Source organism: Rhinopithecus roxellana, chromosome 5 (genome assembly GCF_007565055.1).
Source record: "Rhinopithecus roxellana isolate Shanxi Qingling chromosome 5, ASM756505v1, whole genome shotgun sequence".
Taxonomy (NCBI): Eukaryota; Metazoa; Chordata; class Mammalia; order Primates; family Cercopithecidae; genus Rhinopithecus; species Rhinopithecus roxellana.
This window is the reverse complement of record NC_044553.1, coordinates 117,770,531-117,785,773: the sequence shown is the minus strand read 5'-3', so window position 1 is coordinate 117,785,773 and position 15,243 is coordinate 117,770,531. Positions and strand designations below refer to the sequence as shown.

At 42.6% G+C, this 15,243-nt stretch overlaps 1 protein-coding gene across 4 annotated transcripts in view; it reads left to right on the top strand.

The window, feature by feature from the left end:
- The window catches only part of NTRK3 (neurotrophic receptor tyrosine kinase 3), a 387,207-nt gene that overhangs the window by 331,638 nt on the left and 40,326 nt on the right, over positions 1–15,243 (top strand). For all 4 annotated transcript variants that reach the window (XM_030931666.1, XM_030931668.1, XM_010362292.1 and 1 more), the window contains one exon: positions 3,371–3,614. In XM_030931666.1, coding sequence (XP_030787526.1) covers positions 3,371–3,614 — 244 coding nt within the window. The remainder of the gene's footprint in view (positions 1–3,370; positions 3,615–15,243) is intronic.

Sequence of the window (15,243 nt, the reverse complement as noted above, 5' to 3'; positions counted from 1 at the left end):
GGTAAGTATCCTATACTCTTCTTCCTCATTCCAAAATGGACTGAGAAGAAGATCAGGGTCTGGAATAGGTCCAGCAGGAGTCCGGAAGCCCCATAGCCTGTGGCTTACAACTCCAAGATTCTAGGGCCACCCTTCTCTGATGCTGCAAATAGCTTTCTCCCTTTGTGCCTTAAGTTTCTCACTTGCAAAGTGAGGCTAGTATCTTACACCCCTCCTGGAAACCTTCGTGCTAGAGACTTTTTGATGTGGAGTAAGAAGGTCCAAGGTTACAATTCATCAGGTGGCAGAGATGGTTGAAACAAAAAGGGGACTGATTTTCTTCAGGCTAATTCTAGAACGGTGCTGTTCAGTACAGTGGCCACCTATGCCATTTAAATTTAGATTTACATTAATTAAAGTTCAATAAGGTTTAAAAATTCAGTCGTACTAGTTCCTTGGTTACATTAGCCAAGTACTTGTTAGTCATATGTGGGTAGTTTTTACCATACAGGGAAGCACAGTATAAACATTTCCATCAATAGAAGGTTCTATTGGATAGTACTATTCTAAAAAGAAAGGATTTGTTTTAAGAAGGGTTTCTCCGAGACTGGAACAAGATCGTCTGGACTTGGAAGGCTCTTAATGTGACTGGTAAGAGACTGGAACTCCAGCCAGAAGTTCTGGATGAAGTTTCAAGGGTGACTCTCCCTTCTCCAGAGAAGACAGCATCTCATCACTAGTGCAGAGTTAGGACTCCTCTGCCTTCTGCAGATGCCACTTCCAAACAGTGCCCAGATATGGAAGGAACACCTGTGTGAAGGTCTGTGGAACCCAAGGCCCCAAGAAACAGGTCAAACCCACGGGCCCTGTATACTTAAGGTGTGGCCTCTGCCACCGCCACAATTTGAATCTCATTGAACTCTGGCTGAGGATAAGATTTCCAAAGTTCAAATGTAAATTATAGAAGGCTCTAGCCCACTCACAAAAACTGCTAAGCATCCTCTTGATGTGGGACATTCAGTAGGGTGTTGTGGTTTTGAGGGGCAAAGAAATGAGTTAGTACCAGGCAATGGAATGGAGGACTCTCTGGAACTCTGCTGATGAGTGAAGTTTCTGCAAAAATGGCCCTGAAGGAAATGAAAGTATTTGTGGGATGTTCTAAGCCTTCTAAACCTGGATTCACAATGAAATGGATTCCTTTCCTGGAGAACTTTATCTTTAGTATAAGACAGATTTGGGTTCATATCTTGGATTTGTCACATCTTAGTTGCAAATTGGAGCACATTATTAAATCTTAATTTTCTCTCATAGAAAACATGACTATTAATAACTGCTTCACGGGGTTGTTGCTATGAGTATTAAATGACTGTGTATGTATAACGCTTAGACAAGTTTTGCAAGTAGTTCAGTGATCAACCAATGGTAGCTACTATTAAAGTTATTACTATTACTATCTTAAGAGAATTGTGAACCATGGTAACTTCTAATCCAGGCAACACCTTTTCTCAATATTCAGAATAGCCTTACCCTGTCCTTTTGTTCCCCTGGAGCCCAAGGGGCATGCCCTACTTTTCACCACACCCTATCCTTACATTCAGCAGTACCTCCAGCCTCAAGAGCCACCAGCAGGGTTAAGGAGAGGTCCTAGGTACCTCTGCACTACTGTCATGCAGGATAAAAGGGAAGAGAAAGAAGATAGTAGAAGGGAGGTAAAGAGTGAGAGCCTGGAGTAAAGGTAAGGAGTGGGGGAAGCAGAAAGTAAGATGAAAAGGAAAAGGAGCACAAAAGAAACAGAAAGAAGTATATAAGGTGAGGGGCAGTGCCAGTGCCTTGCCTTCTCCACAGCAGACAGCATGGGGAATGCGCGCATGTGAGTACGGTTCTACAAGGACTTGCTGACACTCTGAAGACCTCTGTGTCTCTATGGGATCCCTTCCTGAAGACAGCATGGGGGAGTCTATCTAAATCAAAGCTCGACAGTCTTCCTGGGGCAATTTTCAGCAAAATCTGAACTTTAGCGTCCACTACTGACCAGATTCCCAGTAGGTTCCATTAATCTGTCTTCCTAGGCACTATCAGTCAAGAGTGAACTTCTAAAGAATTCTCTGAGGCCAGAAGCTCTTAGCAACAGGCCGTGCCAACCCTTCCTGGGAGGCATCCTGTTGGCTTCTCTCACAAACACAGCCTCCATGACCCGCAGGCCGACCCTGCCTGCTCTCGCATCTCCACATTGGTGGTGTTGAGAGGCAGGCTGGATTGCACTTTCAGGTAGACAGAAGGAAAGGCTTCTCTGCTGACCCCTCTTCCTTGAGAGCTGATGCAGCCTTCCTCCTTCTGAGGAGTGAGGTAGGCAGAGCCCACGGTAAAAGGGATGTGCTCATACTTAATGGTGCTTTTCAGAGGAAATCAGAGAAGCAGTAAAGCAGGCAGAGGCCTTGCTGTACACCAGGGCTTCTTGGTCCACAACTTCATAAATAAGGGTCCTAGGTATGGTTACGGCTCACTGGGCTTTCTAGAGAAAAGAGTGAACACTAAAAGTGACTGATATGACTAGGTAAGGTGTTAGAATAACAAATCCAGGCCTTGATTTGGGATGGAATGGGTTCTGGGGGTACCCCAGACCCATGCTTCAAGGTCAGAGGCTCTCTCCACTGTGCACTGCTAAGGCCATAAGTTACCCAGTGCTAAGCAGTGTAGCGGAGTGGTTAAGAGTGTCCCAATGCCACTGAGCATGAACTGCCATCATCAGCCCTGGGAGCTAGTGGGAAATGCAAATGAGCAAGCTCACTTAGCCAATCAGAATACTGGGGTGCGGGGCCAGGGAATCTTGGAACAAGCACCTCCAATGCTCCTTTTAGAAGCTCTCTTTTTATAGTCACATATCTGGTTTCACATCCTACTTCCTGATTTCACATATGGCCATTCTGAACCTCTGGGACTTTGGCTGAGCAATCTCATCATTTTGTGCCTCAATTTCTTTATTTCAAAATTGGGGTGGGAAAGTTGAGTGAATTACAATATTTAAAACAATCAGAACACATAGTAAGGGCTATGGCAGAGTTATTTGTTGTTTTTCTAATTATTCTATAATAGACATCTAGCACCGTGAAAACCCTAGGAAGCAGTGAAATTTTAAAAATAGTAGGTTTATTCCCTCTTCCATTTGAGTATGTCTGCTCTCATCTTAGTCAGAATCTGGTTGTGGAGTTTCACCCGTACCCACATGTACGTAATCTAATTTGGGGCCGATAAAAACAGGCCATAGGCAGGACGGAAGGGGAAATTTTGCTTATTTCTGTGGGGCATTCCAGAGGCCAGGGACCCAGGAAGGTCTTTCTCCTTGATCTCCTGATTTCTCTCTGCCCCCTCCCTTCTCCCCACGCTCTTGCAGGGCCCATGGGCCAGATGCAATGATCCTTGTGGATGGACAGCCACGCCAGGCCAAAGGTGAGCTGGGGCTCTCCCAAATGCTCCACATCGCCAGTCAGATCGCCTCGGGTATGGTGTACCTGGCCTCCCAGCACTTTGTGCACCGAGACCTGGCCACCAGGAACTGCCTGGTTGGAGCGAATCTGCTAGTGAAGATTGGGGACTTCGGCATGTCCAGAGATGTCTACAGCACGGATTATTACAGGGTAAGGTGACTTTCCCAGCTGCAGGACTCAGTCACAGAGCTAGCGCCTTGCTTACATGTCTTTTTGATTGTCCATTAGCCCTGTCACTCTGGCGCACACATATATACACCCATGCCCAGACATGCACTCAACAGTTACCTTTTGGCCTCTCTTGCATCTTAATATACCTGTTTAGCATGTTCTCAATTGCCCACTCCTCCTTTCTTCTTGGACATTTAACTGAACTGTAATCTGTACATTGCAATAACATATGCATTGTGTTCTTACGTGCTCCAATACTCATTCTTCATGTAAACATACTCATACATGTATATGTATGTGCCCAAACACGCACACAGACACACCCAACTTGGTAGTACGTTTAATGTCTCCCTACCCAGTCCCATATCTAGCCTCACCCATGACACATTTTATTTTCTGAAATTATCTTGTGATTATTTAAGAATTACCTTGTTTCCAAAGGTAGATCTTGATAAGAAGAGGAAACCTAAGTAAAGTAATAAAGATGGCTAATATATTGCTGAGTATTTTCCAAATGGGCTAGAACAGATGAGGAAAGGAAGCGTTATCTGTAGCCACCTTTGGAGAGAGGACAGGTTAGATCCTAGAAAAACTTCTGATTGTGAGAAGAGCCATCCTGCTCAGTTTTACCTTCATATAGTCATCTGCTTTACATTAACAAGAGACTTATTTTGCTCCCAGAATCTTTTTTTTTCCCTGAGTGTTTGGGAGTCTTTTTTTCCATGGATTATTGACTGATTCTGATAATGTTATTATTTCCAGGGAAAGAATGAATGGCCATGAGTGTCACTTATCTCAGCAAGGGGAAATATGAGTGCAACCTGAGACACAGAGATAACTTCTGCAAACAGATTGAGGGCAGATTGCTAAAAAATACAGAAGATCCAAGGCTGGGCGCAGTGGCTCATGCCTGTAATCCCAGCACTTTGGGAGGCCGAAGTGCGTGGATCACGAGGTCAGGAGTTCAAGATCAGCCTAGCCAACATAGTGAAACCCTGTCTCTACTAAAAAATACAAAAATTAGCTGGGCATGCTGGCATGTGCCTGTAGTCCCAGCTACTCAGGAGGCTGAAACATGAGAATTGCTTGAACCTGGGGGGTGGAGGTTGCAGTGAGCCAAGGTCACACCATTGCACTCCAGCCTGGGTGACAGAGTGAGACTCTGTCTTAAAAAACAAAACAAAACAAACAAACAAAAAACAGAAAATCTATTTCTGGGACATCAAAAGGAAGAGGAGTTTGGATGGATGTTGTAAGGAGAGTGTGGGACAATGTTTTGGAGGTCAAGGGTTGTCTTATTCCTTTTCGGCTGTTATAACAAATACCACAAACAGGATAGGTTACAAAAAACTGAAGTTTATTTCTCATGGTTCTGGAGGATGGGAATTCCAAGATCAAGGTGCAAACAAATTCATTGTCTGGTACTGCTTCCTCATTCATAGATGGCCATCTTCTTGCTGTGTCTTCTTCAATGGCAGAAGGGTTAAGAGATCTCTCTGGCAACTCTTCCATATGAATACATTGCCCTCATAACCTAGTCACTTTCCAAAGACCTCACTTCCTAACACCACTACCTTGGTGCTTAGGTTTCAACATATGAATTTGGGGGTTGCACAAACATTCAGTCTATAGCCAGGATCATGGCAGCCATTTGTCTCATCTTTGGAGAAATGAGTGATCATACCATGGGTCAAATAGATATGATTGTCCTGTTGGCCTGAGCATGGTGGACCAGAGGCTGGGAATTTGAAGTGGGTGCAGATCAGTTCTATCTGGATGTTCCTGAAGGCCTAAATGAGATCACTCAGACATTAAAACAGATCAGTCAAGACACTTCATTTTAGCAATAGTTGGGAGAAAAATGGAATATTTGAGAAATGACCTTCGTGGTTGGAAAGTGACTTGTTTGTGGTACAACCAAAGAACGGCAGATGATGTACTGTCATGAGAGAATATAAGATAAAGCATAGAGTGTCCACAGCAAGCTGGGCAGCTTCTCTAGCCACCTGTCCTGTCTAGTATCCCCAGGTATGGAAAAGGGGGCATGATGTGGCAATAGTCACAGACTGATGGCCAGGACAAATCTGCCAGAAAATATTGAAGAGGAGTCTCTCTTTAGTGTCTAGACCATATTTTTCATTCATTTCCAAGAGAGGCATTGGTGTGGTTACTAAGGGGGGCATGGGTCATAGATTTCTTAGAGTCTGGCTGGAGCTGGCACCATTTAATTGCCTTTCCACTTAGTTTAATGGGGTTTGCTGGTCTGTCTGACTGTGCTCAGATCTGTGTTGGTGTTGATGAAAACAAGGGATTGCTCATTGTTTTTGTCTGTGAAAGGCAAATGTTTGATTATGCCAAGCTGATAACTACTGACTTCACTAGAGTCTCGGGAAACCATGTCTGACCAGAATGTGCTAACTGGCCCTTCAAACTTACTTCTAGATGTGCACTTAATATTTACTGAATCTGGTTTAAAAGAGGAAAAACAGAAAATAAAAAGATCACATCCCCAATTGATGTTTCTTTGCCCTTGCTTTAACAACTGTCAACTGTTGCTCTTTATGACTTAAAGGGCTACAAGGAATACATCTATCTAATTTCTGTGCGTGCCAGGGTAGATTAGAATTTAAGGAAGGGAGAGTGAGGTGGGAATATGTACACACTACAGGTAACCTCAATTCCTTCTTCACGAGTTCTAAGAGCGATGTTAGCCAAGGCCAGCTAGCTTGAAATGTATATTTTTGGTCCCAAGGAAGTTTGAACAAAAAGGGATAACTCTTACAGTAAAAGCACAGCACACCATTGGAAATCTGTGTATTCTACTGATGAGATATTTAAAGACCAGCTTGTGGAATATCTTCATGTTCACTTACTCACAGTGTCCTATTGTATACACCACTGTTCGTTCCCTACTTTTCTGTAAAATGAAAGGCAGAAGTAGATTTGCCTGAAGTCGCATCAAAATGAACCCCGAAGTCTTATTATTCATATTGGAAGACATTGGAATGACAATGGAATTCTTGGATTTAGGCCTAATCTTACCTGTGTTCACATCCTAATGTGCAACCACCATTAGCAACCATGTAACCTGAATGCATTTTCCCCTAACCTCTGTTCAATTTTTCTGTCGTTAAAGTGAGAACAAAAATATTCTCTCGACAGAGTTGTGCTGATGTTAAGCAAGTTAATTTGTATAAAGAGCCTGCAATACAATACTTACTAAATAAGCTCTTATTTACATTATCTTACTAGTTCCCCTCACATCCAAGCCAAGACAACTCTGTGGATAATTTTATTTCCATATGCAATTCCTGGGACAGAGAGAGGGACTCCCTGACTACTAGAAGATAAACTGGATCATGCAGCTGTTCCAAAGAAGTAGAATCTTTGCATTGACCACCTCAGGAAAATGTCTTTCTTCAGGTTTCAACATGTATAGAAATACTGGGTCATCAATACTTGCCTCTTCGTCTCATAAATGTTTATAGGGTCTTGCTCATGAATCCTAGAGTGAAGGCCACATTTGGGTGATTTATGTAGAACTTTTTTGTTCAGTATACATCGGCTGAGGCCTTGGGGGAATGCTCTGATTTGTCAGATAACGAGAATACTGTGAAGGATTCTCTCTGTGAGATGATATCCCCGGACAGGTTTGTACCTCTCTGCTGTCACTGGTTACTGAAATCAGTTGGGCCTAAGAGTTTGTCAGCTTCTTATGCCTAATACCACTAAGTGCAGATAATCCAGGCCTGTGTGTGTGTGTGTGTGTGTGTGTGCGCGCGCGCACGCATGCTTGCCTGCCCAGTGCAGATTCCAGAATGTGCATATAAGGGCAGGCGGAGAGATGGAGATAAACTCCTCCTTATAGTCTTTCTTTTTCATTTTTAATTTATTAAAACGAAGAGGCACCATCTGGCTCATGCATAAGTGGTATGCAAACGATTTACAAAGGTGAACTGCCTAATTTCCTGTTACACATTTAGAGAGAGAAAACAAACATTCCCACACCAGAGCACCAGAGCGATTTGTTATTTCTTCTTAAGACATTCATAATGACAAACACCTTTTCCTTCTATGAATCACTGACTCAATGCTTCCAAGATTACCTTTTCACTGGCTTTCACAAGTGCAGGCTTTGGGTACCACTATATCTTTCTAAGAACATCAGAGAACACTAAGAAATTGATAGTCAAATCTAGAATTAAAGTTTTGAATGTCCTGAAGGGGAGAAGGTTGAGATTTCAGAATACAGATGTTTTCAAATGTTTTGATTTGGGGAGAGGAGTCAATACACTGAGATCAGGGAGGAATGGAATTCGGGGGGAATGGGATCCTACTAATCTAGAGCTCCAGGAGTGTTCCTTTCTGTTCACCCTGCTGTCCTGTGTACCTGTGTGCTGTCCTGTGTGACAGTACCTGGCACTTGTTAGACACCTAATAAAAGTATGAATGAATGAAGTCAGAAAGGGAATTTAAAATTAGGAAATAGATCATTCCAGACCAAGAGAAATCTAGGCAGATAACCAGATGCTCACTAAGGAGAGGTGAGCCTTTGGAGATGATGTGGAATGCAGCAGTAGGCAGCAGGAGCAAGTCTTATCTAATTAAGCAGTTCATTATCCTGGGAGAATGTTCAGAAGAGGCAAATGAGTGATGGTCTGAGTCAGGGATGACCCACTTTAGGTTCTGGTAGAAGACAGAACTGAATGTCTAGGACACGATGGGGTAAGTATGCTAAAAATCCAGGTGGACACACAAGTGTGGCTCATAAGCAAGTCTGGCAGTGGGTAGTGAAGCACTGGATTATAAGCTGGAGATTCTGGGTCAGGGTTCCCAGAAACTCCTAGAAAGACAGTAACAGTAATCCTTAGGAAGTGGGAATCATTTAGAACAAGCCAATCTTACAGGAAGAATATTTGGTTTTATGGATATCTTGGCATCCCCATAGCAGATGAAAAGTTGTAAGTTCTTGGACGCACACTGCCTTGGTTTGAATCTCTGCTTCTATAATTCCTGACTGTATGAACTTTGGCAAGTTACCTGTCCTTTCTGTGCCTTCAACTGCAAAATGGAGCCAATATCCCCTATCACATGCATTTTCTGTAAGGACTAAGAGTTAGTAAATATAAAGCTCTTAGGATGAGCAATAATCAATAAATATTAATTATTGTCTTAGTCTGTTCTGTGTTGCTATAACAGAATACCACAGAATGGGTAATTTATTAAAGAAAGAGATTTATTTCTTATGGTTCTGGAGGTTAGGCAGTTCGAGATCGAGGGGCCTCATCTGGTGAGGGCCTTCTTGCTGTGTCATAACATGGCAGAAAACATCACATGGCAAGAGACCAAGAGTGGGCCAAACTTGCTTTTATGATAAACCCACTCTTGTGATAACAAACCCACTGTCATGAAAACAACATTAATCCATTCATGAGGGCAGAGCCCTTCTGATTAATCACCTCTTAAAGTTCTCACCTCTCAACACTGTAGCATTGGGGATTAAGTTTTCAACACAGGATCTTTGGAGGACATTTTCAAACCCTAGCAATTATTGGCGCTAAAATATGAATGCTTTCTCCGATTTCCAAATGGACAAGGCTTACCTAGACGTATTAGTTAAGGTGAGCCAACTGCTGTAACAAATAGATACTCAGGTATATAATGGTTGCAACAGAAATAGAAATTCATTTCTAGGTCACATAACAGTATGAGTAGGTGAATTCACTGGAGGAGTAGTCCTCTGCTTTACCATCATTCAGGCTCATGGAGCTCTACCCTTTGCCTTGTGTGGGGTCCTTGGTTGTGCTAGGCATTTATGTATGTCCCAGCCAGCTAAAAGGAGAAACTGGCATGAAGGAATGTGTGTGGGATGTTGTTAATAGACCTGGCCTGAAAGTGGGGACTAATCACTTTCTCTCCTGGCAAGAACCCAGTTATATGACCTTCCTATTTAAAAAGGTGGCTGAGAAATGGAACATAGCTGTGTCCTACATAAAGAAGAAAAAACACGAATTGTACCGCATAGCTGGCAATCTCTGCCAGAGTTAAGGATGAAGAAAAACTACATTCTCTTTTAACATTCCATCCCAACAGCAAATCATCCCGTATCCAATGATTTATCAGGAAAGATAGGCCAAGCTGTTCTTACTTTGTATTGCTACTCCAATCCTGAATGTGGAGATAGTTATTTTGCAAGGCCCCCTTTTCTATTCTGCTTGCAAACTCTTGGTGTCCTATGCTTTTGTAAGCAATGGAAGAGCTTGGTCCTACCTGCCATCTTGGTGCATTGATTCATCATCCAGGAGAAGAGAAATTCAAGAAACTCCATCCTATGAATTGGGTGGGGGAAAGAAACAATGCTCCAAATCAAAGGGAATATACGTTAATAGATAAGAAAATACATCTAGAAGAAAAACAGGGAAGAAATACAAACTAGAGCAACTTCTATTCCAAATCCATCATAGTAAAGGAGCAATCCAGAGCTTGTCCAAATTCTAACTGAACCCATCCAGTATTGTCTAAAGAAGGTTTATGTCCTTGACTAAAAGCCTGGATTGTTCTCCACCAGTAAGTCAAAGGATGGGCTTAAGAAACTCTAAGACTTCCTAAAATTATATCAGCAATATTGAGCAGGGTGTTGTATTTCATTTTTTGTTTTTTGAAGGTTCAGGGCTTTTAAGAGGATCCTAAATATATTTATGGCCCATTGACTTTACTGGAATTAATTTCCCAGCATGTCAGTCCTGAGAGAGCAAGACAGAGATCCAGGGAATGTACCAATATGAGAGCTCTGGAGGGCAGCCCCCTCATTAGTTTAATGGGAGGACCTGAGGTGACAGCAAAGCTGAGGCTTTATCAGATGCTCTCTATGGTGCCTTCCAGTTTTATGATCAACAAGAACATTGACTCATTACTCAGTCACCAGAGCTGACAGCCTGAGGCTCCTCTAAGTCTTTTTGACCAGTTAGTTCTTGGCTTCCAGTCAGGAGAAGCTCTTAGATGAAAGTCAAGTGGTTGGCAGTGTACTGAAGAGAGCTAGTAATCTCTGAGATAACTCGTTTTAGGTAATTTTAAAGGTAAAAACAAAAGCTAATGATGGTAATTTGAAGCAACTGACTTTTAGGACCACAGGGTTCCACCATGCTTTCTACTCTTCATTGGAACTTTGGGAATCTCAGTAAGTGGCACCTCTCTTCCCTGCCCAGGTGATGTGTCTGAGCCCACTGAGGCAGAGAATCCAGGCAGATAAAGATTATAAAATACACTTGAATAACGATAGAATTGTTGCAGATGGTGGTTTCAGTGTGCAGTAACAATGGTTTTTTTTTTTTTTTTTTTTTTTTTTTTTTTTTTAACCGAGTCCCCATATTAGACATTCCAACCCAGTCATAGCAGCCTGGGAATATTGCAGACTTTGTTCTTAAGAGGCAGGAGTTCTGTTGCTCATTTCTCCTCTTTGTAGGGAGAAGATGCTCATCAGAAAGGGGAAGGGGTTGTGACCCCATGCCCAGTCCCCAGAATCAGACAAGTTCTTTCTCCTTAGGGGTGAGATTAAGACTGGAGAGCTGTGCCTTCCTTAGACCTGTTACTCCAATAAGGTGTCCCTCTAGTTGGAAGCCTGAAACAGTGCAAAGAGGAAGGGATCCATCACAACTCTATTCATGTCCACATAGACAAGCAGCTGCCAACTACATTCAGAATCATATAGTTCCTTCCTCTGAGGCCAGGAGTAGAGAGGCTTGACCACTAGCTTAACTGCTGCTAAAGGATTAGCAGCTAGGCATACTAGTTCTTGAGGGACACTGACCCTGTTTGGAGAGGGCTTATCCAGATTTTTCCCTTCGATTTTAGCCATTAGGTGCTCCTAAGTAGACCTAGGCACCAACGAAGAAGAAGTGATGCTGGCTGTCAGGAGATGAGGGTCTTTCACTGGCTGTCCAGTGACCAGACTCTGTTTATTGTGCTTGATTCTTCCTTTGCTGTTTTTGAAATATCCTAATAATCTTTAACCATGGTCCTATTTATATAGAGGAGAACAATGGAGGAGAGTTGTATTCCATTCCCGAGGAAGTGGTTTTCCCAAATTTTTATAATAAAATTTTATTTGAGAGTAATTTTAGATGTATAAAAAAGTTACAAAAATAGTGTAGAGAATTCCCATATATCCTTCACTCAGTTTTTCCTCCTGTTGACATTATATGGAACCAGGGTACCTTTGGCAAAAAATGAGAAATTAACAGTGACACAAATTATTAACTAAACTACAGACTTTGTTTGGATTTTACCAGCTTTTCCACTAATGCATGTTTTACTGTCTCAGGATTCACTATGGGATACCAAACCAATCTTATTTAAGGGCAGTGGAACTACCGTGGTCAAAGTAGGGGTGAGGGGTTGGATTCCCCCGTTGCACACAGTCTCTCCTTTGATACCCTATGCCCTCGATGCACCCTTAGGAGCCTCGAGGTTTTCACAGTTCAGATTTCTGCAACAGAGATAGGTGGGCTATAAGACGCCCTCCTGCAATACCAATCCCAGAGGTGCTGAGAAACCCTATTTTGTGAGCAAATTATAACTTCAGATTCTTGTAAAAATCCTTTAGAACTGTGCAGTCTGGTGCAGCCATCTTCATATAGCAAGTGGACAGGGCTGGAGTTACCTTTCTCTGCTGGAGTTGAGTCTAGAGGAAGGTATGGGGTCTTCTTAAATTCCCAGCCCTAAACCATGTGTTTGTGCTCTTCTTCAGCTTTGGGAGAGGGTGCCCTGTGCTAATCAGGAGACGTGGCTACAGACTGGAGAGACTTCCAAGTGGGACTCAGAGCTTTAGTTGCCTGAGCATCTGCTGTAGGACTGGGTGTCGTGATATGCACATCTCAAGTGAATTTTGAAAAACAACTTAAATGCTAAGAGCTATTAAGTTGTACAAAGCTGCAGAGGGAATGAACACAGAAGGAGGTGTGTGGGATACATTTATGCTAATTATAAGCATTACAACCTTATTTCCTTGATTAAAGCCAGTAGAGCTGCACACTAATTATCTACAAAATATCAGTCACTTTGGAATACAAAAGTCTGTTGAGGGACAGGGCTGATATTTAGGACATCTTGGTCTCAGTGCCAGTTCTGTGTCCATGTTCCAAATCAGAAATTTGACTTTCATCTCTAAAATCTGGAGTTTGGATTCCAGTCATATGATCTCTTTGGGGTTTTGCCTTCTATGGAACCAAGTTCTGTGTGTAATGATAAGTGAGAAGGAGCCTTGATTTTTTAGGATAGGAGGGAGACATGGCCAAAGGTATAATAATAACGTCAAAGTTGTCTTAACCAGTCTTTACTGTTGCTTTGACCCTAGACCATAGCTATTCCACATCTCAGTCCCTTTATTCCTTCCTGATAAAATAAAATAACAAACTCTAGTTTTGAAGCAGGTTCTTCTACATTACCTGGATCTAGTTTAGTGACTAAAGTTTAATTTCTGCTCCGCCATCTTCTTCCTCTTTGAGATATTGAGGATAATTGGCCAAAATTCACCCTGGTGGGTGGAAGAATTATCTGAACTGAATTTCTTTGTATTCTTCCAGGGATGAGGATTATCTAATTATTCCTGTCATATCTGCACTCCCATACCTCCATCCTTTCTAGACCATTTTTTTTTGAGACAGAGTCTCGCTTTGCCACCCAGGCTGGAGTGCAGTGGCCAGATCTCATCTCACTGCAAGCTCCGCCTCCCGGGTTTACGCCATTCTCCTGCCTCAGCCTCCAGAGTAGCTGGGACTACAGGCACCCGCCACCTCGCCCAGCTAGTTTTTTGTATTTTTTTAGTAGAGACGGGGTTTCACCGTGTTAGCCAGGATGGTCTCGATCTCCTGACCTCGTGATCCGCCCGCCTCGGCCTCCCAATCTAGACCATTTTATACTTTATTTCAATATGGTGGTAATGCTAGGGACATCTACCTGCAACTCAGGCATTCTGAAAAGTATAGAAGTGAACACAGAAAAGAATCTGGTATTTTCCACCCTGGGACACTCCAGCAATCTAGAGTGAAGTTGACCTGGAGAGCACATGATGACCAGGAGGTTGAGGTGCAAAGAACCAGACTCTAACAATGAAGTCATGAAGTTATTTTGTGAATTCTCCCTGCAAAGTCCTGAGAATATTAGTCCTGGGAATTACTCTCCCATTTTTGTTTATGGGCTCTTGGCAGCCAGTGACTAATGTGGGAACTAGAATGCAAGAGTAGAAGCCAAGAAGCCTAGATTCAGTCTCTCTGCCATGACTCCTGACATGGAACAGATCCCTTTCTTGCCCAGGACCTGAGTTTATCATTTGTAAAGTGGACATTTCTCATCTTTCTTCTACACTGTTGTGAGGCTTTTCATCTTTTCACAAATGCTGGCCACACCAATAGTATTATTGTCTGCTGCTGCATGGAAACTAGGTTGAGAGTTTGTGGGAGGTACTCAACTTTCCTCTTTAGATACACACATGGCTTCACTGCTTCTTTTCCTGGACTGGGACTGAAAGGACTGAGTCCCAGTTCAGTCACTCGGTTTCTTTGATGACATTGTCTTTAGATCAGTATTCTTTACCTCAACTCTAGTTAACACTTGCCTCTCATGAGGTTAAATTAGATGATTAGTTTGCAAACACATTTGCTAACCCTGTCCATGTTGGTTTATTTCCTACTCTCATACCACACTCCCTAGCCATTAGCAAGGCCCATGTGAGAGGGATGGAATTCAACTCAATTCCTTGTCCATGTGCTAAGATGAATAGAACACAAGGAAATAAAAATCTCATAGGGAATATAAGAACAGATAAAAATGTGTTGCTCTACCATAAGCTAAAGGGAGGCAAATTGTATACAAGGCAGTTACAAATGCCTAAAGCTTATCTAAGTAGAGGAATGGCATGGGTCTTGAGGGGTTGGTTGGCAGTCTGGATTAAATTTTAGGAAGATATTTCCATCAGAGAGATTAGCATGAGCAACGGCATGAAGGAAGCTTGGAGGCAAGGAAACCAGGAGAATGATCTAGAACGGTGTGTGATTCAACTGGCCAAAACTAAGGATCTATGGAAGATGCATGGAAAGAAATGTTGGTAAAGGAAAGACCACCATGACAGCTTTTGAAAGGCCAACTATTTTGACTTAGGTAGTCAACGGACAGTCACAGAGGATTTGTCATCTGTTGAAGTGTAAATCAGGTCATGTGTAAGGACAATTCATAAGGCAGTGGCATGTGGGATAGATTGCTGGAAACCAAAACCATAAAGGCAGGCCATCACACTGGCCCAGGAAAGAGGCAGTGATATCCTGTGCCACAGTGGTAGCCACAGAGTATGGAAGAGAAGCCATTAGAATCCATGAGCTCAGGACTATGAACTGGAGACTGGCTGGTCCCACAGGGTTAAAGCCACTTGCAGTTTGTAAGGGATAACTATGAAAGAAAAAAAAATACACATTAAAAAACAGTGAAATGGAGAGTCAGGATGTGTCTTCATCCATTTTGAGGTGCTATAAAAAACACCTGAGGCTATGTAATTTATAAAGAAAAGAGATTTAATTGGCTCATATATCTGAAGACTGTGCAAGGAGCATGGTGCCGG